Source organism: Tursiops truncatus, chromosome 5 (genome assembly GCF_011762595.2).
Source record: "Tursiops truncatus isolate mTurTru1 chromosome 5, mTurTru1.mat.Y, whole genome shotgun sequence".
Lineage (NCBI taxonomy): Eukaryota > Metazoa > Chordata > Mammalia > Artiodactyla > Delphinidae > Tursiops > Tursiops truncatus.
Window position 1 is genome coordinate 80,746,247 of NC_047038.1, and position 19,012 is coordinate 80,765,258.

At 35.0% G+C, this 19,012-nt stretch overlaps 1 protein-coding gene across 1 annotated transcript in view; it reads left to right on the forward strand.

Annotated features, from left to right (window-relative positions):
* ADGRL3 (adhesion G protein-coupled receptor L3) overlaps positions 1-19,012 on the forward strand; it is an 874,918-nt gene that overhangs the window by 822,945 nt on the left and 32,961 nt on the right. Inside the window, exons 20-21 of the mRNA XM_073805306.1 lie at positions 5,660-5,828; positions 12,641-12,766. Of these exons, the coding sequence (XP_073661407.1) occupies positions 5,660-5,828; positions 12,641-12,766 (295 nt within the window). The remainder of the gene's footprint in view (positions 1-5,659; positions 5,829-12,640; positions 12,767-19,012) is intronic.

Sequence of the window (19,012 nt, forward strand, 5' to 3'; positions counted from 1 at the left end):
TCTGCTCTGCAGTAGTTATTTCCACTATTGTATCTTCCAGGTCACTTATCCGTTCTTCTGCCTCAGTTATTCTGCTATTGATCCCTTCTAGAGTATTTTTAATTTCATTTATTCTGTTGTTCATCGTTGCTTGTTTCATCTTTCGTTCTTCTAGGTCCTTGTTAAATGTTTCTTGCATTTTATCTATTCTATTTCCAAGATTTTGGATCATCTTTACTATCATTATTCTGAATTCTTTTCCAGGTAGACTGCCTATTTCCTCTTCATTTGTTTGGTCTGGTGGGTTTTTATCTTGCTGTTTCATCTGCTGTGTGTCTGTGTCTTCTCATTTTGCTTATCTTACTGTGTTTGGGGTCTCCTTTTTGCAGGCTGCAGGTTAGTAGTTCCCCTTGTTTTTGTTGTCTGTCCCCAGTGGCTAAAGTTGGTTCAGTGGGTTGTGCAGGCTTCCTCGTGGAGGTACTAGTGCATGTGTTCTGGTGGATGAAGCTGGATCTTGTCTTTCTGCTGGGCAGGTCCACATCTTGTGGTGTGTTTTGGGGTGTCTGTGGACTTATTATTATTTTAGGCAGCCTCTCTGCTAATGGATGGGGCTGTGTTCCTGTCTTGCTAGTTGTTTAGTATAGGGTGTCCAGTACTGTAGCTTGCTGGTCGTTGAGTGAAGCTGGGTGTTGGTGTTGAGATGGAGATCTCTGGGAGATTTTCACTGTTTGATATTACGTGGAGCTGGGAGGTCTGTTGTGGACCAGTGTCCTGAAGTTGGCTCTCCCACCTCAGAGGCACAGCACTGACTCCTGGCTGCAGCACCAAGAGCCTTTCATCCACATGGCTCAGAATAAAAGGGAGAAAAAGTAGAAAGAAAGGAAGGAAGAAAGGGAAGGAGGGAGGGAGGGAAAGAAAAAGAAAGAAAGAAAGAAGATAAAATAAAATAAAATAAAGTAAGGTAAAATAAAATAATTAAAATAAAAAATTATTAAGAAAACAATATTTTTAACAAGTGAAAAAGAAACAACAAAAAACCAGACGGATGGTACCCTAGGACAAATGGTGAAAGCGAAGCTATACAGACAAAATCTCACACAGAAGCATACACATACACACTCACAAAAAGACGAAAAGGGGAAAAAATAATAAATCTTGCTCTCAAAGTCCACATCCTGAATTTGGGATGATTCATTGTCTATTCAGGTATTCCACAGATGCAGGGGACATCAAGTTGATTGTGGAGATTTAATCCGCTGCTCCTGTGGCTGCTGGGAGAGATCTCCCTTTCTCTTCTTTGTTCGCACAGCTCCTGGGGTTCAGCTTTGGATTTGGCCCCGCCTCTGCGCGTAGGTCACCGGAGGGCGTCTGTTCTTTGCTCAGACAGGACGGGGTTAAAGGAGCCACTGATTCGGGGTCTCTGGCTCACTCAGGCCGAGGGGAGGGAGGGGTATGGAGTGTGGGGCGAGTCTGCGGCGGCAGAGGCCGGCGTGACGTTGCACGTGCGCACCGTGCGTTCTCCCGGGGAAGTTGTCCCTGGGTCCCGGGACCCTGGCAGTGGCGGGTTGCATACGCTCCCCGGAAGGGAGGTGTGGATTGTGACCTGTGCTCTCACACAGGCTTCTTGGTGGCGGCAACAGCAGCCTTAGCGTCTCATGCCTGTCTCTGCGGTCCGCGCTGTTAGCCGCGACTCGCGCCCACCTCTGGAACTCCTTTAAACAGCGCTCTTAATCCCCTCTCCTCGCGCAGCAGGAAACAAAGAGGGAAGAAAAAGTCTCTTGCCTCTTCGGCAGGTCCAGACTTTTTCCCGGACTCCCTCCCAGCTAGCCGTGGTGCACTAACCCCTTCAGGCTGTGTTCACGCTGCCAGTCCTCTCCCTTATTATTTGGTGTTTTATTCTTTGGGAAAGAAATTCTGTATTTTCATTGTGAAAATAGTCTAATAATAACTATGTGATATTTATCAAACACAATATGTCAGACACTGTTCTGAGCACTCGATACACAGTATATCATTTCATTATCACAAGAAAATTACCACCATTTTATAGATGTATAAAATGACACAACCACAGGCTAATTAATCTTTGCCTAAGATCAAATAGCTAGTAAGTGAATTAAGTTAGGATGTAAACCTCAGGCAAACTGGCTTCAAAGCCCAGGCTCTCACTGTATTCTTTACCCTTTCATCACCCTGGAGAGTAAGGTTTTTTTTATCAGTGGTTCTCTTTGTTCAAAATGCATCACAGTTGGAGCCTTTCTAAGAGCTTTACTTGTATATGCATAATATCAGAAACTATTGCCTCTTGCAAGAGGTAAGAGAAAAGAGGACACAGTTTTCTGTTTCTTTTCTGTCCTATCACAATTCACTGAGTAGCAACTATGTTTGTAAAAAAATATCCAAAATATCCCCTAACTAGTCTTTACTAATTTGGTGCTTGGATCTCATTTTATCAGGATGATACTAAATAGATTAGTATATATAAGTGATAATGAACAGGTGCCATCTGTTTGCTCGTATTACTACAAAAGATTATTCAAATTTTTTTCTCAGTGCACTATCAGAAAGAATTTTAAAGTAGTTGGGTTGATTATTTTTAAAGAGCTATAATGTTCAGATTTAACTCAGGTCAATCATCTGCAAGTTAACATTACTCAGAAGTGCACTGTCCATAATTAAGTAATCTTACCTACTAATATTATACAATAAGAAGACCTTTAGATGACATGAAATCTGTCATTTTAAGTATGCCCCCAAGCCTTTTCCAGATTGCTCATAAGATTTCTCATTCTCTAGAGAAATGTGATCTCTTAGAAATAAATGTCTCTGTCAAGTCACAAGTAATATGAGCATATGATGAAAAAATGGATTTTTTTAGTCTCATAAGGGATATTGCAGTATTGTAAAATTGATTTTATTCCTCGTTATTTAAGTTCTCATGGTCATTTTAGCATTTACCTTTTAGATATAAAGGGAAGTTTATGATGCCTTTTAGGGAGGTGGGGGACAGAGGCCTTTTTGGGGACCAGGAGAATATTTTTCATATGAAATTCTTTGTCATAAAATGCTAATGTTGGTGTTCTTGTCTTTATGTCTATGCATTCTTTAGCTATGAGGATAACAGACCCTTCATCAAGTAAGAATGACCTGAATGGCTGATAAATTCCATTTATCAGTGTGGTCCCATGAACCAGCTGTCAGATCAGTACTGAAAAATCATTAGAGCTTCTGTCATTCACATTGAGGCAGAAGAGCAAACTGTGCAGGAAAATAATCAGGCATACAACTTCTATGCAGAATAAATATGCTGCAGGTGTATTGCCAGAAAAATTCTGCTTCACCTCTTTTAATTGGATATCACCTGAATTTAGTGCCACAGTAATAGCAATTTCATGTGGTACAGACTTGTTTTGCTTTCAATAGACTTCTTTCATTTCGGTGTGCTCCTCTGTGTTGCATATGTCCTCATTTCTGTTGTTTGTTTGGACATCATTCATCTAAAATTATTTCGTGATTTAGTGTTATATCTTCAAATGATCTCAGGGGTATGAAACTACCCAACTGCAAATGAAACTAATGAATTTTTAGGTTAAATATCCAAAAGGGGAAAATATCTCCTTCAAAAATTAAACTTTACATATGCAAAATTGTCTCTTTCAAATTCGATACGTCACTTGATCGTTGATCCAATTGTTTATGAACATATCTTTTAAATTTCTAAAACAAAGCTACAAGTCTGTACTAATCTATAAGCAGAAACACAAATGCTAATATTTGGGCTTTTTTTCCTTTGTACATTTTAAAATTACATGTCCTGTAATTAAGATTGGCAACCTTTGGGTGACCTTGCTGTAGACTTTCAGTTTGTTCTTCTGGTGAAGAGTCCTTTGTTTTCATTTTCTCCAATACCATTTCACTTACTTCTTCATGCTCTTGCTTATTTTTTTCTTTTGAAGTTGGGCTCATCACTCTTTTATATCATTAACACTTGGGCCCATCATGTGTTTTCTAGTGGATAATAGCTGGCTTGAGTATTTTATCCTATCATTTTATTTCTAAATCTGAATAGCAATTTTGACTTAATGGCGACTCTTCCCATTTTTCCTTATTCCAATACCTGTAAACAAATAAGAGCTTTACTTTGAAAGTTCCCATACTTCTGAATCTGCTTGTAAAATAAGATATTAATATTAAGATGTTTTCTAATTTGTATAAGCAAACATGCCACATACAATGGCAAGCTTCCTTTAGGGATTCTTTATTCAAGAGTATTAAAGTTTTAAATTAAGCACATTAAATTTAGTGGATGTTTACATCTGAAATATAGTGGCTGATGGTTGTAGAAGGAAAATGGTAAATATTTGAGATTAATTTTAATAAGACTTTAATAATATTTGACTACTTTCGGACATATTTTTCTTAAGATGTAGTTCTCTCTGAAAAATTTATTAAACCCAGCTTCAGATTATAGTAAACATATGTGATTTTCCCCCTTCATTTTGTAAAGTTTCAATCCCCATATTTATTCCTTAGACAATGTAAGTAGCAGATAGCAGTCTGCTAAAAATAAATATTAGATTACCATGTTCAGGAAGGTATACTGGGAAAGGAAAAGGTGGGCTCATAAGAGTATAGAGATCTAGACTGTTTTGGTCCTATTCTATATACTTAGAGAGAAGTTGAGAAGATTCCATTTTCAATTATTGGATTCCCATCTATTGGAAAGATTCATTTTATTTTGATAGTAAATACATAATACATAACTACAAATATATGGACTTTTGTCACCCATTTATTACTATTGTGAATGGCAGCTTGGAAGAAACTAAGGGAATGGAGTGAGAGTGAGAATTTGTCTTCCATTCTCGACTACTTTGTTCATCCCTCTCCATCCCATTCTCAGCTTCATTTTCTCCTGTGAGTTTGCAGACATTTCAAAGACATGAAGGTGTCCTGAGCTATTGGGCTTCTTTTCAACAAAGCTGCCAATTGCCCGATATCCAAAGTCTAGTCCAACATAACCCAAGACACAGCAATCCAAAGGTTGAAAGAGTAGATGGTGATCTAGAGGGAAACTATTTTTTCCCATTTACTGTATCTCACACTTGTTCTACTTAACTATAGAATCAGACAAATAGAAGTTTAAAATTTTGTACAATCTTCCATATACTGGTTCCTTCTGTTCTTGTCTGTAAACACTAAATTTTTTATGGAAAAAGAGGAAATTTGGAAAAATGGGGTAAAAGTGTATCAGATGAAGAGTCCAATCAAACAAGTGTTTGATTAATGGAAAGAGTCCAATCAAACAAATGTTATCATACCAATGAGACCAGTGGAGACTAACATAGCTTTACAGACTCTTCCCCCTTGCCATTCACCATAATTACATCTCCATACCATTTGCGTATGTGCTGCAAATACATGAATAATTTAATAGTACAAATCTGCTTTTGCATAAGTGAATTTCTGTGTTTATAGCATTTTCATTCATGTATATCTCCTCAAGCTTGAAAACATGTAAGTTCTCATTAAAATCTTAAAGTACTTATACCATCTGTCTTACATTTTCTGTCAATAAAACTGTAACATTTTTTTCAGTGTCAGTATTGTTGATACAATATGACTGTGTTAATTAAAGACAAATTATTTGATAACCCTTAATTTTCTCTTCTCTCTGCAGGTCATGGGTTATAGGTGCAATAGCTCTTCTCTGCCTATTAGGATTGACCTGGGCCTTTGGACTCATGTATATTAATGAAAGCACAGTCATCATGGCGTATCTCTTCACCATTTTCAATTCTCTACAGGGAATGTTTATATTCATTTTCCATTGTGTCCTACAAAAGAAGGTAAGCTAGAATTCTCTGTTCAAGAATAAATAGCATACATTCTATGACAGCAAAGTACCCATAACATAAACCATTCTTGATGTGTTTGTCTCTAAGAAATAAATATATTACTTATTTGATTTCATTTTTATAATAGTAAAGACAAAACAGACATAAAATGAAAGCATAAAAGTTGGCAAATGTGCTTGACAGCAAAAACAGAATCAAAATATTTTGATTTGGACAATGTATAAAAACTATATTCTTATAGATTTGACCTTATAGTCTTTAATATTTTTATTGGCAGACACATGGAATTTGTGTATTAGGGAGTAGATTTTCTAAGATGTTATGGAGGCATGGGATATATGTATATATATGTACATATATGGCATGGCATAGGAAATATATATTTTTGTGTTTTTTTTAAAACTAATTTGTATTGATATATTCTAGAAAGTATAATTATCTAAACACTTTATGATAAAAACATTTATTTTTTAAATGAATGGTGGAAACTTAGTAAAGATCTCTGTATTTCTTTAAAAGCATCTTTTATAAAATCTATGATTTTGATGATTAGAAGGCAATATTTAATTTTTATATTGGTCTATTTTTATGATTTTTCACATCTATAAGGACGAAAATATTCATTTTCAAAGTTAATTTTAGCAACTAAATACTTACATTGCATTTTTTTTTAATCTCAAGAGTGATTTTCTCATTTTACACTGTTTAACTCTATTATAAATGTGGTCTTTGTAGTTCTTGACCATATAGACCCCTGAGCCAAGACTGGGTCCGAATCCTAGCTCCTCTACTTAAAGGCTTATGTGACTTTGGGCCATTTAATTAACCTTTATATGCCCCAGTTTCCTCATGTGTAAAATGGAGGTAATAAAAATAATTATGAGATATTGAGAGGTGGCTCTGAAAATGAAATGGCAAGAAGTGAAATTTTTTTTCTAAGAGAGAAACTATAAGACCTAAAATTGTTTTTGGAAGATAAAGAGTAAAGATATCCACCTCTACGATTTTTGGCTTGAGAGACTAAGGGAGCCTCAAATAAAAGTTGAGAAAGGTGTCCACTTGTCGAGATGCATCCAGTTTTATCCTGTTTCAGTTTTATGTGGTGGTAGGTATTAAAAATGTGTTGGCATGATCTTAAATACAGGCTAGAATAGTATTTATGACTCAGACCTGTAAATGTAAGTTACAGAAAAGAAAAGAGTTTATGATGTTAGAATGGATGGATTCTAATCTAATGGATTAGAATTAACTTAGAAAAGAGGTTGTGTTGGAAGGGATGAATCTTCCCAAATACTTAGTGTACACACACCCCAAATTGCTGTCGCTTAACCTAATAAAGGTTTTTTTTACTCATTGCACAATTGATGAGGGTGCCTCATGGAGGGACACAGCCCAATGAAAGCTCAGTCAACCTCACTGTTTGATTTCCACAACCACCTTGGGTGTTGACATCTAGCAGATAGTCTGAGAAAGAGAGAGAGGATCTTGTATAAAAAGGAAGTGGTTCACATCACTTCTACTCACCTTCCATCAGATAGGACACTATAAATAGTACCAACTAAACTTCAAGGAAAACTGGGAAACATACTCTACTTTTTGTACCCCAGGAAGATGAGGAATTGGGTATCACAAACAGCTAACAGTCTACCACACTTGATGATTATGAAGAGTAGGAGACATGAGTAATGAGTAAGAATAGAAATGGAAGGAAGAAGGGGTTTGAGGAGAAGAATGAGAAGGTAATACCTAAATGAAAGATAAGGGGGAAATGTCCAGAAGTAGACACTGGTCAGTATTATAAAACACTTCAGAGAAGTCAGAAAGACTAAGCACTTGGAAGGATTTCTAGATTTTGGTAGAAAAAAGCTATAACTTTGTCATATTGTCAAGAGCAATATGTAGAATTATGGGTGCAAAATCAGGAGATTAAGGGAAAGGGTGGCATTTGTCCATATAAATAAGGAAATATTGGGCCATCATATTTAGTCATACTAACATCTTCAAATATAGGGAACCAGCTTTATCAATTATTTTATGTATTAGCTGGAAATTGGACTAACACATTTTTAAATTTTAATGTTTATATTGAAGTTTTCTACAGAACAGAAAATAGTTTTGTGCTTTGTGCATGAATGAATTTGATTGTAATTATTTTTTATTAGCCAGTACCTATTAGTTTTCCCAATTATTATTTTTATTGTATTACAAATACATGTCAATGTTTTGATGTCCAGGTAGAGATACCAGACCTCAGGATCCAAAAGCAAGTCTAGAATTTTTAGTATATTGAACATATTTAACAGAAGTGAAATTTTTAAAAATATATGTCATCAAGCTCAATTTTGTGATTCATTAGAACAGAGTTCAGCAAACCACAGCTTGTGGGCCAGATTTGTCCAGCTGCCTTTAATTTTTGCAGTCAGTCAGCCAAGAATGGTTTTTGCATTTTTAAATGGATACATTTAAAATTTAAAATAAGTACACACACAGCATTGTTGGTTTTGCTTCTTGGTTCACAAAGCCTGAAATATTGACTGTCTGGCCCTTCATGAAAAAAAGTGCCAGGCCCTGATTCAGAAGCTTATTTTTATGATTTATAATAACTAGTCATAAGCATATTTTCTTTCATGCATTCTGTGTTTTTAATTTTTTGATTTTGGTGGCATTTTTATTGGGTGTCAAGAACATGGCCCAACATCAGAGAATATGGACATCGAATTATCATTCACCTTTTTTTTTGCCTACAAAAAATCCAGATACTTCTCTTTGAAATTGCAGAAACAGTCTTAGGAGATTTTTTTTTTATTCCTTTTTTCAAAATTGAGGTATAATTGAGATATAACATTGTGTAAGTTTAAAGTATACAATGTATTGATTTGATACACTTATGTACTGTGAAATAATTACCACCATAGTGTGAATAGCTAATACCTCTATCATCTAACATCTTTTCTTTTCTGTGGTGAGAACATTTAAGATCTCCTCTCTTAGCAACTTTCAACTGTATAATACAGTACTGTTAACTAGAATCATCATCATGTACCTTAGATTTCTAGAACTTATTCATCTTATGGCTAGAAGTTTGTACCCTTTGACCAACATTTCCCCATTTCCACACAGCCAACCTCTGGTAACAACCAATCTATTCTGTTTCTAGAATTCTATTCTGTTTGGCTTTTTTAGATTCCACATATAAGTGATACCATACAGGATTCATCTTTCTCTGTCTGACTTACTTCACTTAGCATAATGCCTTCAAGGTCCATCCAACATTGTTGCAAATGGCATGATTTCCTTCTTTCTTGTGGCTGAATAATATTCCTAGATATATGTAACACATCTTCTTTATCCATTCATTCACTGATGGACACTTAGGTTGCTTCCATATCTTAGCTGTTGTGAATAGTGCTGCAATGAATATGGGAGTGCAGACATCTCTTCAAGATCCTGATTTCATTTCCTTTGGATATATACCCAGAAGTGGGATTGCTGAATCATATGGTAGTTCTATTTTCAATTTTATGAGGAACCTCCATACTGTTCTCCATAATGGCTGTACTTATTTACATTCCCACCAACAGTGCACAAGGGCTCTCTTTTCTCCATATCCTCACCAATACTTATTTCTTGTCTTCTTGATGCTACCCATTCTAACAGATGTGAAGTGATATCTCATTGTGATTTTATTTGCGTTTTTCTAATTAGTTATGTTGAGCATATCTTCATGTTAGCCATTTGTATGTCTTCTTAGGTAAAAAACTTCTATTCATTTCTTTTGTCCACTTTTAAATTGGATTGTTTGGTTTTTTGCTTCTGAGTTGTATGAGTTCTTTATATATTTTTGGTATTAACCCCTTTTCAGATATATGATTTGCAAATATTTTATTCCATCCTGTAGATTGCCAATAAATTCTGTTGTTTCTTTTGCTGTGTAGAAGCTTTTTAGTTTAATGTAGTACAACTTACTACTTTTGCTCTTGTTGCTTGTGCTTTCGATGTCATATCCAAAAAATTATTGTCAAGGCCAATGTCCAGGTGTTTTCCCCTGTTTTCTTCTAGGAGTTTTGTGGTTTCAGGTCTTATGTTTAATTCTTTAATACATTTTGAGTTAAATGTTGTGGGTGGTATAAGATAGGGGTTCAATTTCATTCTTCTGCGTGTGGCTAACCGGTTTTGCTAATACCATTTATTAAAGAGCTTGTCTTTTCCCCATTAATTATTCATGGCTCCCTTGTCAGATATTAGTTGACCATATATGCAAGGGTTTATTTCTGGGCTCTCCATCTGTTCCATTGTCTATGTGTCTATTATGCCAATACCATACTGCTTTGATTACTCTAGCTTTGTAGTATAGTGTGAAATCAGGAAACACGAAACCTCCATCTTTGTTCTTTCTCAGGATTGTTATGGCTCTTTAAGGTCTTTGGTGGTTCTGTACAAATTTTAGTGTTGTTTTTCCTGTATCTGTGAAGAATATCATTGAAATTTTTTCAAGAGATTGCATTGAATCTATAGACAGTATTGGCTCTTATGGACATTTAACAATCATATTTCCTATAGGAGGTGGTTTTTTTTTTTGTGGTACGCAGGCCTCTCACTGTTGTGGCCTCTCCCGTTGCGGAGCACAGGCTCCGGACGTGCAGGCTCAGCAGCCATGGCTCACGGGCCCAGCCGCTCCGCGGCATGTGGGATCTTCCTGGACCGGGGCACGAACCCGTGTCCCCTGCATCAGCAGGCGGACTCTCAACCACTGCGCCACCAGGGAAGCCCTTCCCAGAATCATTTTGAGGGAGGAGCCTAGCATAGTTCCTAGCAAATAGTGATTAAAAAGTAGAAGCTTCTTCATCTCACCCTCCCAAAACTTACACATGTCTTGGACACACACAGGTGGGCACAAACTTACTTCTAAAAAATAAACAAAATATGAATTGGCTTGTAAATAGTGAATAAAAATAATTATTTCTAATTATTGAGAAATATAGCATAGAAGAGGTTGGTTGGAAAACATTAATATAACTTAAATATATTAAATAATATGTAATTTTGACATTACAAATCAGAGAAAGGCTTCAAAGCTTAGTACATCATGCCTCTCTGTTTTGTTCTCACTGAATGCCTTTTTTCTCTTAACTATCCATTCTTTCAACTTGATCTTCTAAACCAACACATTCCAACCTATCTTTTAAAGATAGCTTGAAGAAGTCCTCTTCTCTGAGAAGCCTTCCTTGGTCTGCCTACCCACTTCCTATCAGGCTCTCCTCCTCCATGCTTTGATTCACCTCACTCTGTATCATTGTTCCTATCACATAATAAGGATTTAATGAATGTGAGTTCTTCAAACAAATCTGAATATAGTCAGTCTCTGATTTTGCTGTATCTTTGATAGAATGAATGTTAATATATTAAGATATGTTTTTTTCAAACACTAATTTTGATGTGTCATTCACACTCCTTTTTTTTTTGTTTTTGATTCTAAATAACACTTCTCAAAAAAGCATGTTTTTATAACTTTGTTTTAAATAATATTACATTGTCACAATTTCTGGAAACTATGAACTCATGTGAAATCAATAAAGTGCTAAGAATAACATATATACAGTGTTATTTCATAATGAATATAAAATTTGTGAGTATAAAACCAGTAAGTTATCCTAGAATGTGTTTTTAATTGATGAACAAGTAGTTGGTAATTATTTTTCTTGATGTTGCTAGTGGAGGTGAGATTTAGAACAGTTACTGTTTATTTTTGTATGTCTTGTTTGATTAAATAGGCAGTAATAAAAATTTTTAAATAAACATGATCAAAATTTTCCCCAAAATTGTTGATATATTTTCCTGTTTGAAAACATCAGCTAAAAATGATTATCTCCTTTTATCCTGTGATTTTTATACTACAGCAAATGCTATATAGAAAGGCAATCATATTTCTCTGTAATTATTGAATAGAACTATTTTGAAGGAATGAATTTAAAATATTTTGAGAATATTTTATAGTCTCAAGTTGCAGATTTGACCTCTTTTAAGAGAAATAAACCAGAGAAATATAAAATTTTAAAAAGTGCTTAGCCCAACACATTCCTTTTTTTTCTGTTTTGTCTTTAAATATTCTCTCTCCTCTCTTTCTCCCTCTCCTTCTTTCTCCATTCCCTCTTCTCTCTAACTTCCTCACAACACTTCTGCCTAAAGAACAGTTCAACTGGGCTTCCCTGGTGGCGCAGTGGGTGAGAGTCCGCCTGCCGATGCTAGGGAACACGGGTTCGTGCCCCGGTCCGGGAGGATCCCACATGCCGCGGAGCGGCTGGGCCCGTGAGCCATGGCCGCTGAGCCTGCGCGTCAGGAGCCTGTGCTCCGCAACGGGAGAGGCCACAACAGTCAGAGGCCCACGTACCAAAAAAAAAAAAAAAAAAAAGAACAGTACAACTGTTCTAGTGAGGAAGTTAGAGAGAAGAGGGAATGGAGAAAGAGTTAAGATAGGCTACTTCATATCAAATCTATGAAGCTAAAAATAGTGTCTTGAAGAGTCTTAAGTTTTTGTTTTTCCAACTGAGACTGTATCATTATAGTGTGATTGGATATATGTGTGTTTGCGTGTTTTAAAAGGCTCCAGTTATGCAAAATTTCAATCTTGACAGTATGAATATTATTTTATATTGTGAAAAATGTATAAAATATATACTGAACAGATTTTTTATATCTGTAGGGCAAAAAAATTTTATATTAATTATCTAAAATAAAACACATGCATTTTATATTTCCTAGCTGAAATGAATTACTTGCTAACAGAAGTTAATATTTTTGGCTAGGTACGAAAAGAGTATGGGAAATGTCTGCGAACACATTGTTGTAGTGGCAAAAGTACAGAGAGCTCCATTGGCTCAGGGAAAACATCTGGTTCTCGAACTCCTGGGCGGTACTCCACAGGCTCACAGGTAAACAATATTTGTTAACTAAAATGAAATAGCTCTTACCTATCTTCTGTTATGGGTTGCTATCCTTTCTTGATGAGATCTATTTTCTATCCCAAGTATTTAACATATCAAATTTGTTGTTTTGTTTTAGTGTGTCTCAAATGAAAATGGTTATGACAGAAATTTAAGAAACCAAATTGCAAAAAAAGTGAAGTTTAGGGTCTAAGTTTGCATTATAATTCATGATTTCAGATTATTCCCAGTTGAATGAATATAGAAGGTAAGGAAAGGAATTTTGCATTTCACCCAAAATTCTAAGAAAGTAATATTTTACATAGATATATGATTCTTGAGTTAATTACTTCACTTAACTAGTGTAATAATTCTTTATCATATACTGTATTTACTTATTAGATGGTATGTTTAATAAAAACAGTTCTAACTCATACCATATTGTATGCTGGTAAATCAAAGGGCAATTCAGGTAGTGAAGACTACCATAATAGCATCATTGACTTAACTGATCTAAGTGCTACTCCCATCAGTCCAGCATTAAATATAGTAGCTGCATTATCCCTCATCAAGGAAATTTTAAACTTTTAGGTAACCTGTCTGCCATTTTTCCTAGGCCACAATGTCAGTCCAAAGATTATTACGTAGAAAGTTCAGCAACTCTAGGATGACTAAAATGAGCCAGTCAAATAAAAGACATATGTGGGTCATACATGAATGAGTTTGGGTTCCAACTAGCATACTAATATTTTTAAGATTGTATGGTTCAGTGGGAAAAACAATCATTTTTTTCAGTGTTGTTAATAGCAATTTTCTGAAGAAGACTTGAATTTTAATTCCTAAATAAAGTTATAAATCAATAACATTTTTTTAACTCAGCTCAACCTATAAATCTATTTTTTTAACTTGGTAATTTTATATATAATATAAAAAAGAACATTTGTTCTTTGACTAATTTCCAATCAGCTTGTAAATTTAATCCATTAAATTCACCTAAACAATTCCATTCATAGGCTTAGAAAATTAAATATCCTCGTAACCTTTAAATATCATTTAATGATATTTAACAAATCTAATATATCTGATTCTCTCAAACACATTCACTGTCAGACTGGACTGTCGTACACACCTAACTAGCACTTGAAAAACTCTATAAACCAAAGATAATGAACAATATTGTCAGAAATAAACACTTTCTCACACTAAAGGAGTTCTCTTTTATCTTACAAATAAAACTACATATCTAATATCAATCTAGTATTTCCAACTAAAAATTTTAAAACTAACCTGTAACTGTCAAACCTATCAGACTATCTCAACACTTAACAAGCACTAATTATCATAATGATCATGAAACTTATTCCTACATATAATATACAGCTATTAATAATTTGAATTTATTTTATTATTTCTATGCCTTACTGAGGTTGCAAAGTTGTAAATTAGGGGAAGCAAATGTTCCAAGTTAGGTGGACTGAGATTTCTTAGTCTAGGACTACTAAATTTGTCAGTTAGAAATCTGAAGTTTCACATAAGAGTTGGGGCATACCTGGATGATGCTTCCAGCGTGACCTCCTTGTAATCCATTACTTTATTTTCAACCTGATAATGCTTAACTCTCTTTTTTGTAACAATCTTTTCCACAGCTTTTAAATTGCCGAGATTCTATATGTCATTTAACTTTACTTGTTTGTGCATACTTCTCATAAAACCGAACGCATCAACCATTATCCCGTAGTTATTTTATTGACATATGCCCTTAATGAAACAATACTTTGGAGCTTCATTTATTATGTTAAAACAGAGTTGTGCAGTGTTTAGCATTACTTCTAAGCTACATGATAGGGCAGTGCAGCTTAATAGAATAACCATAAACTTGGTGGGTGGGGAGACCTTGGTTTGAATTCTAGCCTTGCCATGTACCTACCAGCTGTGACATAAAACAAGTTATTAAATCTCACTGACCCTCAGTTTTTTCGTAAGTAAAGTGGTTTCTGATTTCTTATGTTGTTAGGAAGATCAAGCTAATGTATACCAAACACAACATACTGTACATGCTCAATAAACTGGAGCAGGTACCACTTACTAGTGTCATTATTGCAGACTATAATTTCAGGTATATATTTTAAAGCTGTGTCATTTTTTTCACTTTTACAGTTATAACATCACAATTCTAATAGTGGGAACAAAAACCCAACATTAGGTTTTTTATTATGCTTAATATAATACTAATTCTGATTAACTACAACAATCCAACCCTACATAAAATGATAGTCACTTAAACCTAGTCTGTTTAGGTAAAAATAATAAATATTTCATATTAACTCTGAACTTCCATGAGCAAAGTCTAAAACAGTCACTGATATTAAGGTAAACTTTTGGGAGTATAGATGCCTTTTTCCACATCAGAGAACTTCTAAAATCACAATTGTTATATTTTTTGTTGAGAAACATTGAGTTTCTCTTTAAATGCCAAGCAGTCTTGTAAGCTCTGGTGATAAAATGGTTGAAAGACAAATAACTTTCCCCATGATCTGGAGCTTTCATTCTAATTGTGAAAGGCAGAAAATTTGTTAACAAATAAACCAACAGGGAATATCAGATTATGAGACCTGGTGGATAACCAAATATGGTTATGTGATACAGAAAGTCCAGGTAGTTACTTAGATTAGTGCTAGGCAAAGACTATTTGGGGAAAGACAGGAAGGGAGTTCAGGGAAAGAGAATTCCAGGTGAGAGAACATCAAATACAAAACCCTTTAGGTGGGTGAGACCTTGCAACTTTGGGAATAAGAAGAATGTCATTGGCTAAAGTGGTGAGAGAGTGAGTAGGAGATGAAGTCAAAGAAGGCTGGAGACAGATCCTTAGGTATTTTAAGAGTATGGGAGTTCACATTTTATTTTGATTACTTTAGAAAGGTAATGGGATCATTTAGAAAAGACAGTGACAGGAAATCATCCACATGTAATAAAGATCATGTGGCTACTATGTAGGTAATGAAAGAGTGTGACTGGCAAGACTAAAAATTAAAAATCCTCTCCACCTGTTGATCCCCTGGTGCTAATCACTTATAAAAAGGTGGTAATATCCATAATCACACACAAACATATATTCACAGAGATGTGTATAGGATTGGTATGTGTGTGTATTTTTAAAAACTATGAGCTGAAGTATTGTCCTTTCCACTTTGACCTTCCATTAATTGTTCTGTCATTTATCTTTCATTTGTTTTACTGACTTTGTAAATGTATTTACTTTTGTTACATAATATTTGAAACATAAAAAAATATATGTGGCATATATTAGATTGTGAAGCATAGTATAATAAAATCAATACCCGTGAACTCACCAACCAACTTAGGAAACAATATTTTCCATATGTTTTTCCCTTGTTGAAACCTCTCCCTAACCAATCCCTATGCCTCCCTACCAGAGACAGCTACTAACGTCTGTTCTTCATTTCCTTGACTTTTCTAATAATTTCTTCACCTCCAGAAAAGATGTTGTTTACTTCACCTTTTTAAAATCTTTCTTTAAAATGGTACCTTATTGTATGTAGTCTTCTGTGACTTGCTTTATTCACTGCCATATTCTAAGGCTTGTCCTGGTTCGTTCCATGAACATTTAAGTGTTGGCTCTGTGCCACGTACTGTATACTTTTCTTCTGCCTGCAATACTTTACCCTTTTCTCCATTTCCTTTTCAGAAATTATTTGATATAATGTAGTGAGTTGTTAATCTCCTAGATCAGAATTCAGATACTGGTTATGCCATTTATTTGGTCTGTGATATTGGACATGTGAACCTCTAAACCTCAATTTTGTAATGAATAAGAGAGTGAATACATGAAAAATACATAGCATAAAACCTAGAACATAGAAAGAATTGAAATATTTAAATATTATATTTATAATACATATTTTATGTATATACACATATAATAATCACTGTGTACCAGGCATTATTTCAGGTGTGTGATACATCACTGAACAAAAAAAGGCAAAATTTTTGTTTTTCTTTTTATCTTTGGGCCACGCTGTGCTGCTTGCGGGATCTTAGTTCCCCGACCAGGGATTGAACCTGGACCCTCGGCAGTGAAAGCATGGAGTCCTAACCACTCGACCGCCAGGGAATTCCCAAAATTTCTGTTTTTCTAGAGCCTCAAACCTAATGCAGACATTGGACATTAATTATTGGACATTAAATATAAGAAAACTATATTATAGTAATATTGTAGAAGATGGTAATGCTATGGGGGCAGAAATTGCAGAGGTGGGTGGGTGCAATACAGTTCTAAATGGGGTGATCAAGTTAGGTCTCTTTCAGGAGCGAAAGTTGAAGAGGTGAAAGATATATCCATACCAGTGTCTGGGGAAGGAGCACTCCAGACAGAAGAAATAATCATACAAAACCTAAGGCAGGGGCTTCCCTGGTGGCGCAGTGGTTGAGAGTCCGCCTGCCGATGCAGGGGACACGGGTTCGTGCCCCGGTACGGGAAGATCCCACATGCCGCGAAGCGGCTGGGCCCGTGAGCCATGGCCGCTGAGCCTGCGCGTCAGGAGCCTGTGCTCCGCAACGGGAGAGGCCACAACAGGGAGAGGCCTGCGTACGGCAAAAAAAAAAAAAAACCTAAGGCAGAATTGTGCTTGGTGTGTTAAGGAATGGCAGGGAAACAGGTGTGGCTAGCCCAGGTAGAGGAGACTAATGAAAATAATAATAGAAGATAATGGGGCAGCTCAAATAAATGTCACCTAACAATGATCATAATTCCATCAACTCTCAGCTGAGATGTCACTTCTTCAGTGCAATGTTCTCAGATTTCCTAAACATGTTCTCTTGTTATGTGCACTTAAAAATTATTTCAATTAAGCAGTATAAAAAACATTAAAAAAGCATGCAAAATATAAGCATATGGCACGGTGATTTATTACCCTTCCCCAGACCAAATATTAGAATATTGAGAGTGCCTCAGAAACCATTTGAACGCTTCTCAATCATTCACCTCAAAACATAGTCACTATCTTAACTTTTAACAGTACTTTTTGTTTTGCATGTGTTTGATACTTATCCACATGAAATCATCCAATACGTATTCTTTTATGTTTTCCTCCTTTCTTTGGACATGTATGTTGCTTCAGGAGGCTATGTTGCTCTTTTATTTTCATCGCTGTATATTGTTCTATAATTTATTCACTCATTCTACCATTGATAATCAGTTGGGTTGGTCACAGTTTTCAGCTATAAGTAATGCTTCTATGGAGATTTGTGGGTACATTGTACTTTTGCATTAATTTTTGTTAATTTATATTTAATTAGTCTGTCACTTACTAGTCTAGCAACTCCATGAAGGCAAAGATGTTTGTGTTTGCCTTTCCCCTTTGTATTTCCTAGATTAGTATTTGGCATGCAGTAAAGGGTAATTAATATTTTTAATTAGTTAACTAATAAAACAAATGTGAGAGATTTGTTTTCAGTATTTCAGCTTGAAGTTTTGAAGTATTTTTCAATAGAAACATTTTTCAAGTGCAGGTTTTACTGCACCGGTTTTCTTATTGTACTTTTATTAGTTTTGCTGTATGTGTATGTGTATGTATGTATTTGCTGACCTATATAACAATATAGACATTTCTAAAAGATAAACATATCCCAATATTCATAAAACCAACTGTCTAGTATTTTAAGATTAGGTACTCCTGTTATTCAAGGAATTCAAATATATTTGGAATATAACCCATTTGTGAGCTTGATTTCACCATTAGTACTAGTAATAGTTCTAAGAAGTTTTTCATCCTTGGAAAAGCTTCTGAAAATATTTTGTTTCCTGCTCACAAGATTGTTAATACTTTTTGATCCCTAACTCAAATAAAATAGCAAAGCAGTAAACCAGAAAAAAGTCCCCCCTCAATGGAAAAATATTACACTGCTTTCTTGAATTATCAGACACTTGGAAAATTGAATTTGAGAATATATATAATGATGTAAGAATTTTCAGTTCTCTATAAAACTTCCTACTGTCTAGAAATGAATGAAGATGAATCGACTTCCTTTATCTCCTTCAAAAGAAAGAAGAAGTTGAGATAGTATGTAACCTGTAAAATTACATTGGTCTTACAAAATTTATGGAAAATGTTAAGTTTAGTAACATTTTAATATACTCTGTTCTTTTCTTACCAAACTGTTTCTTCTTGCAAGATTCTGAATTCATAAGTAAATCTTTTGTTAATAAAACTTACAAATTAATGCATATTTAAATAT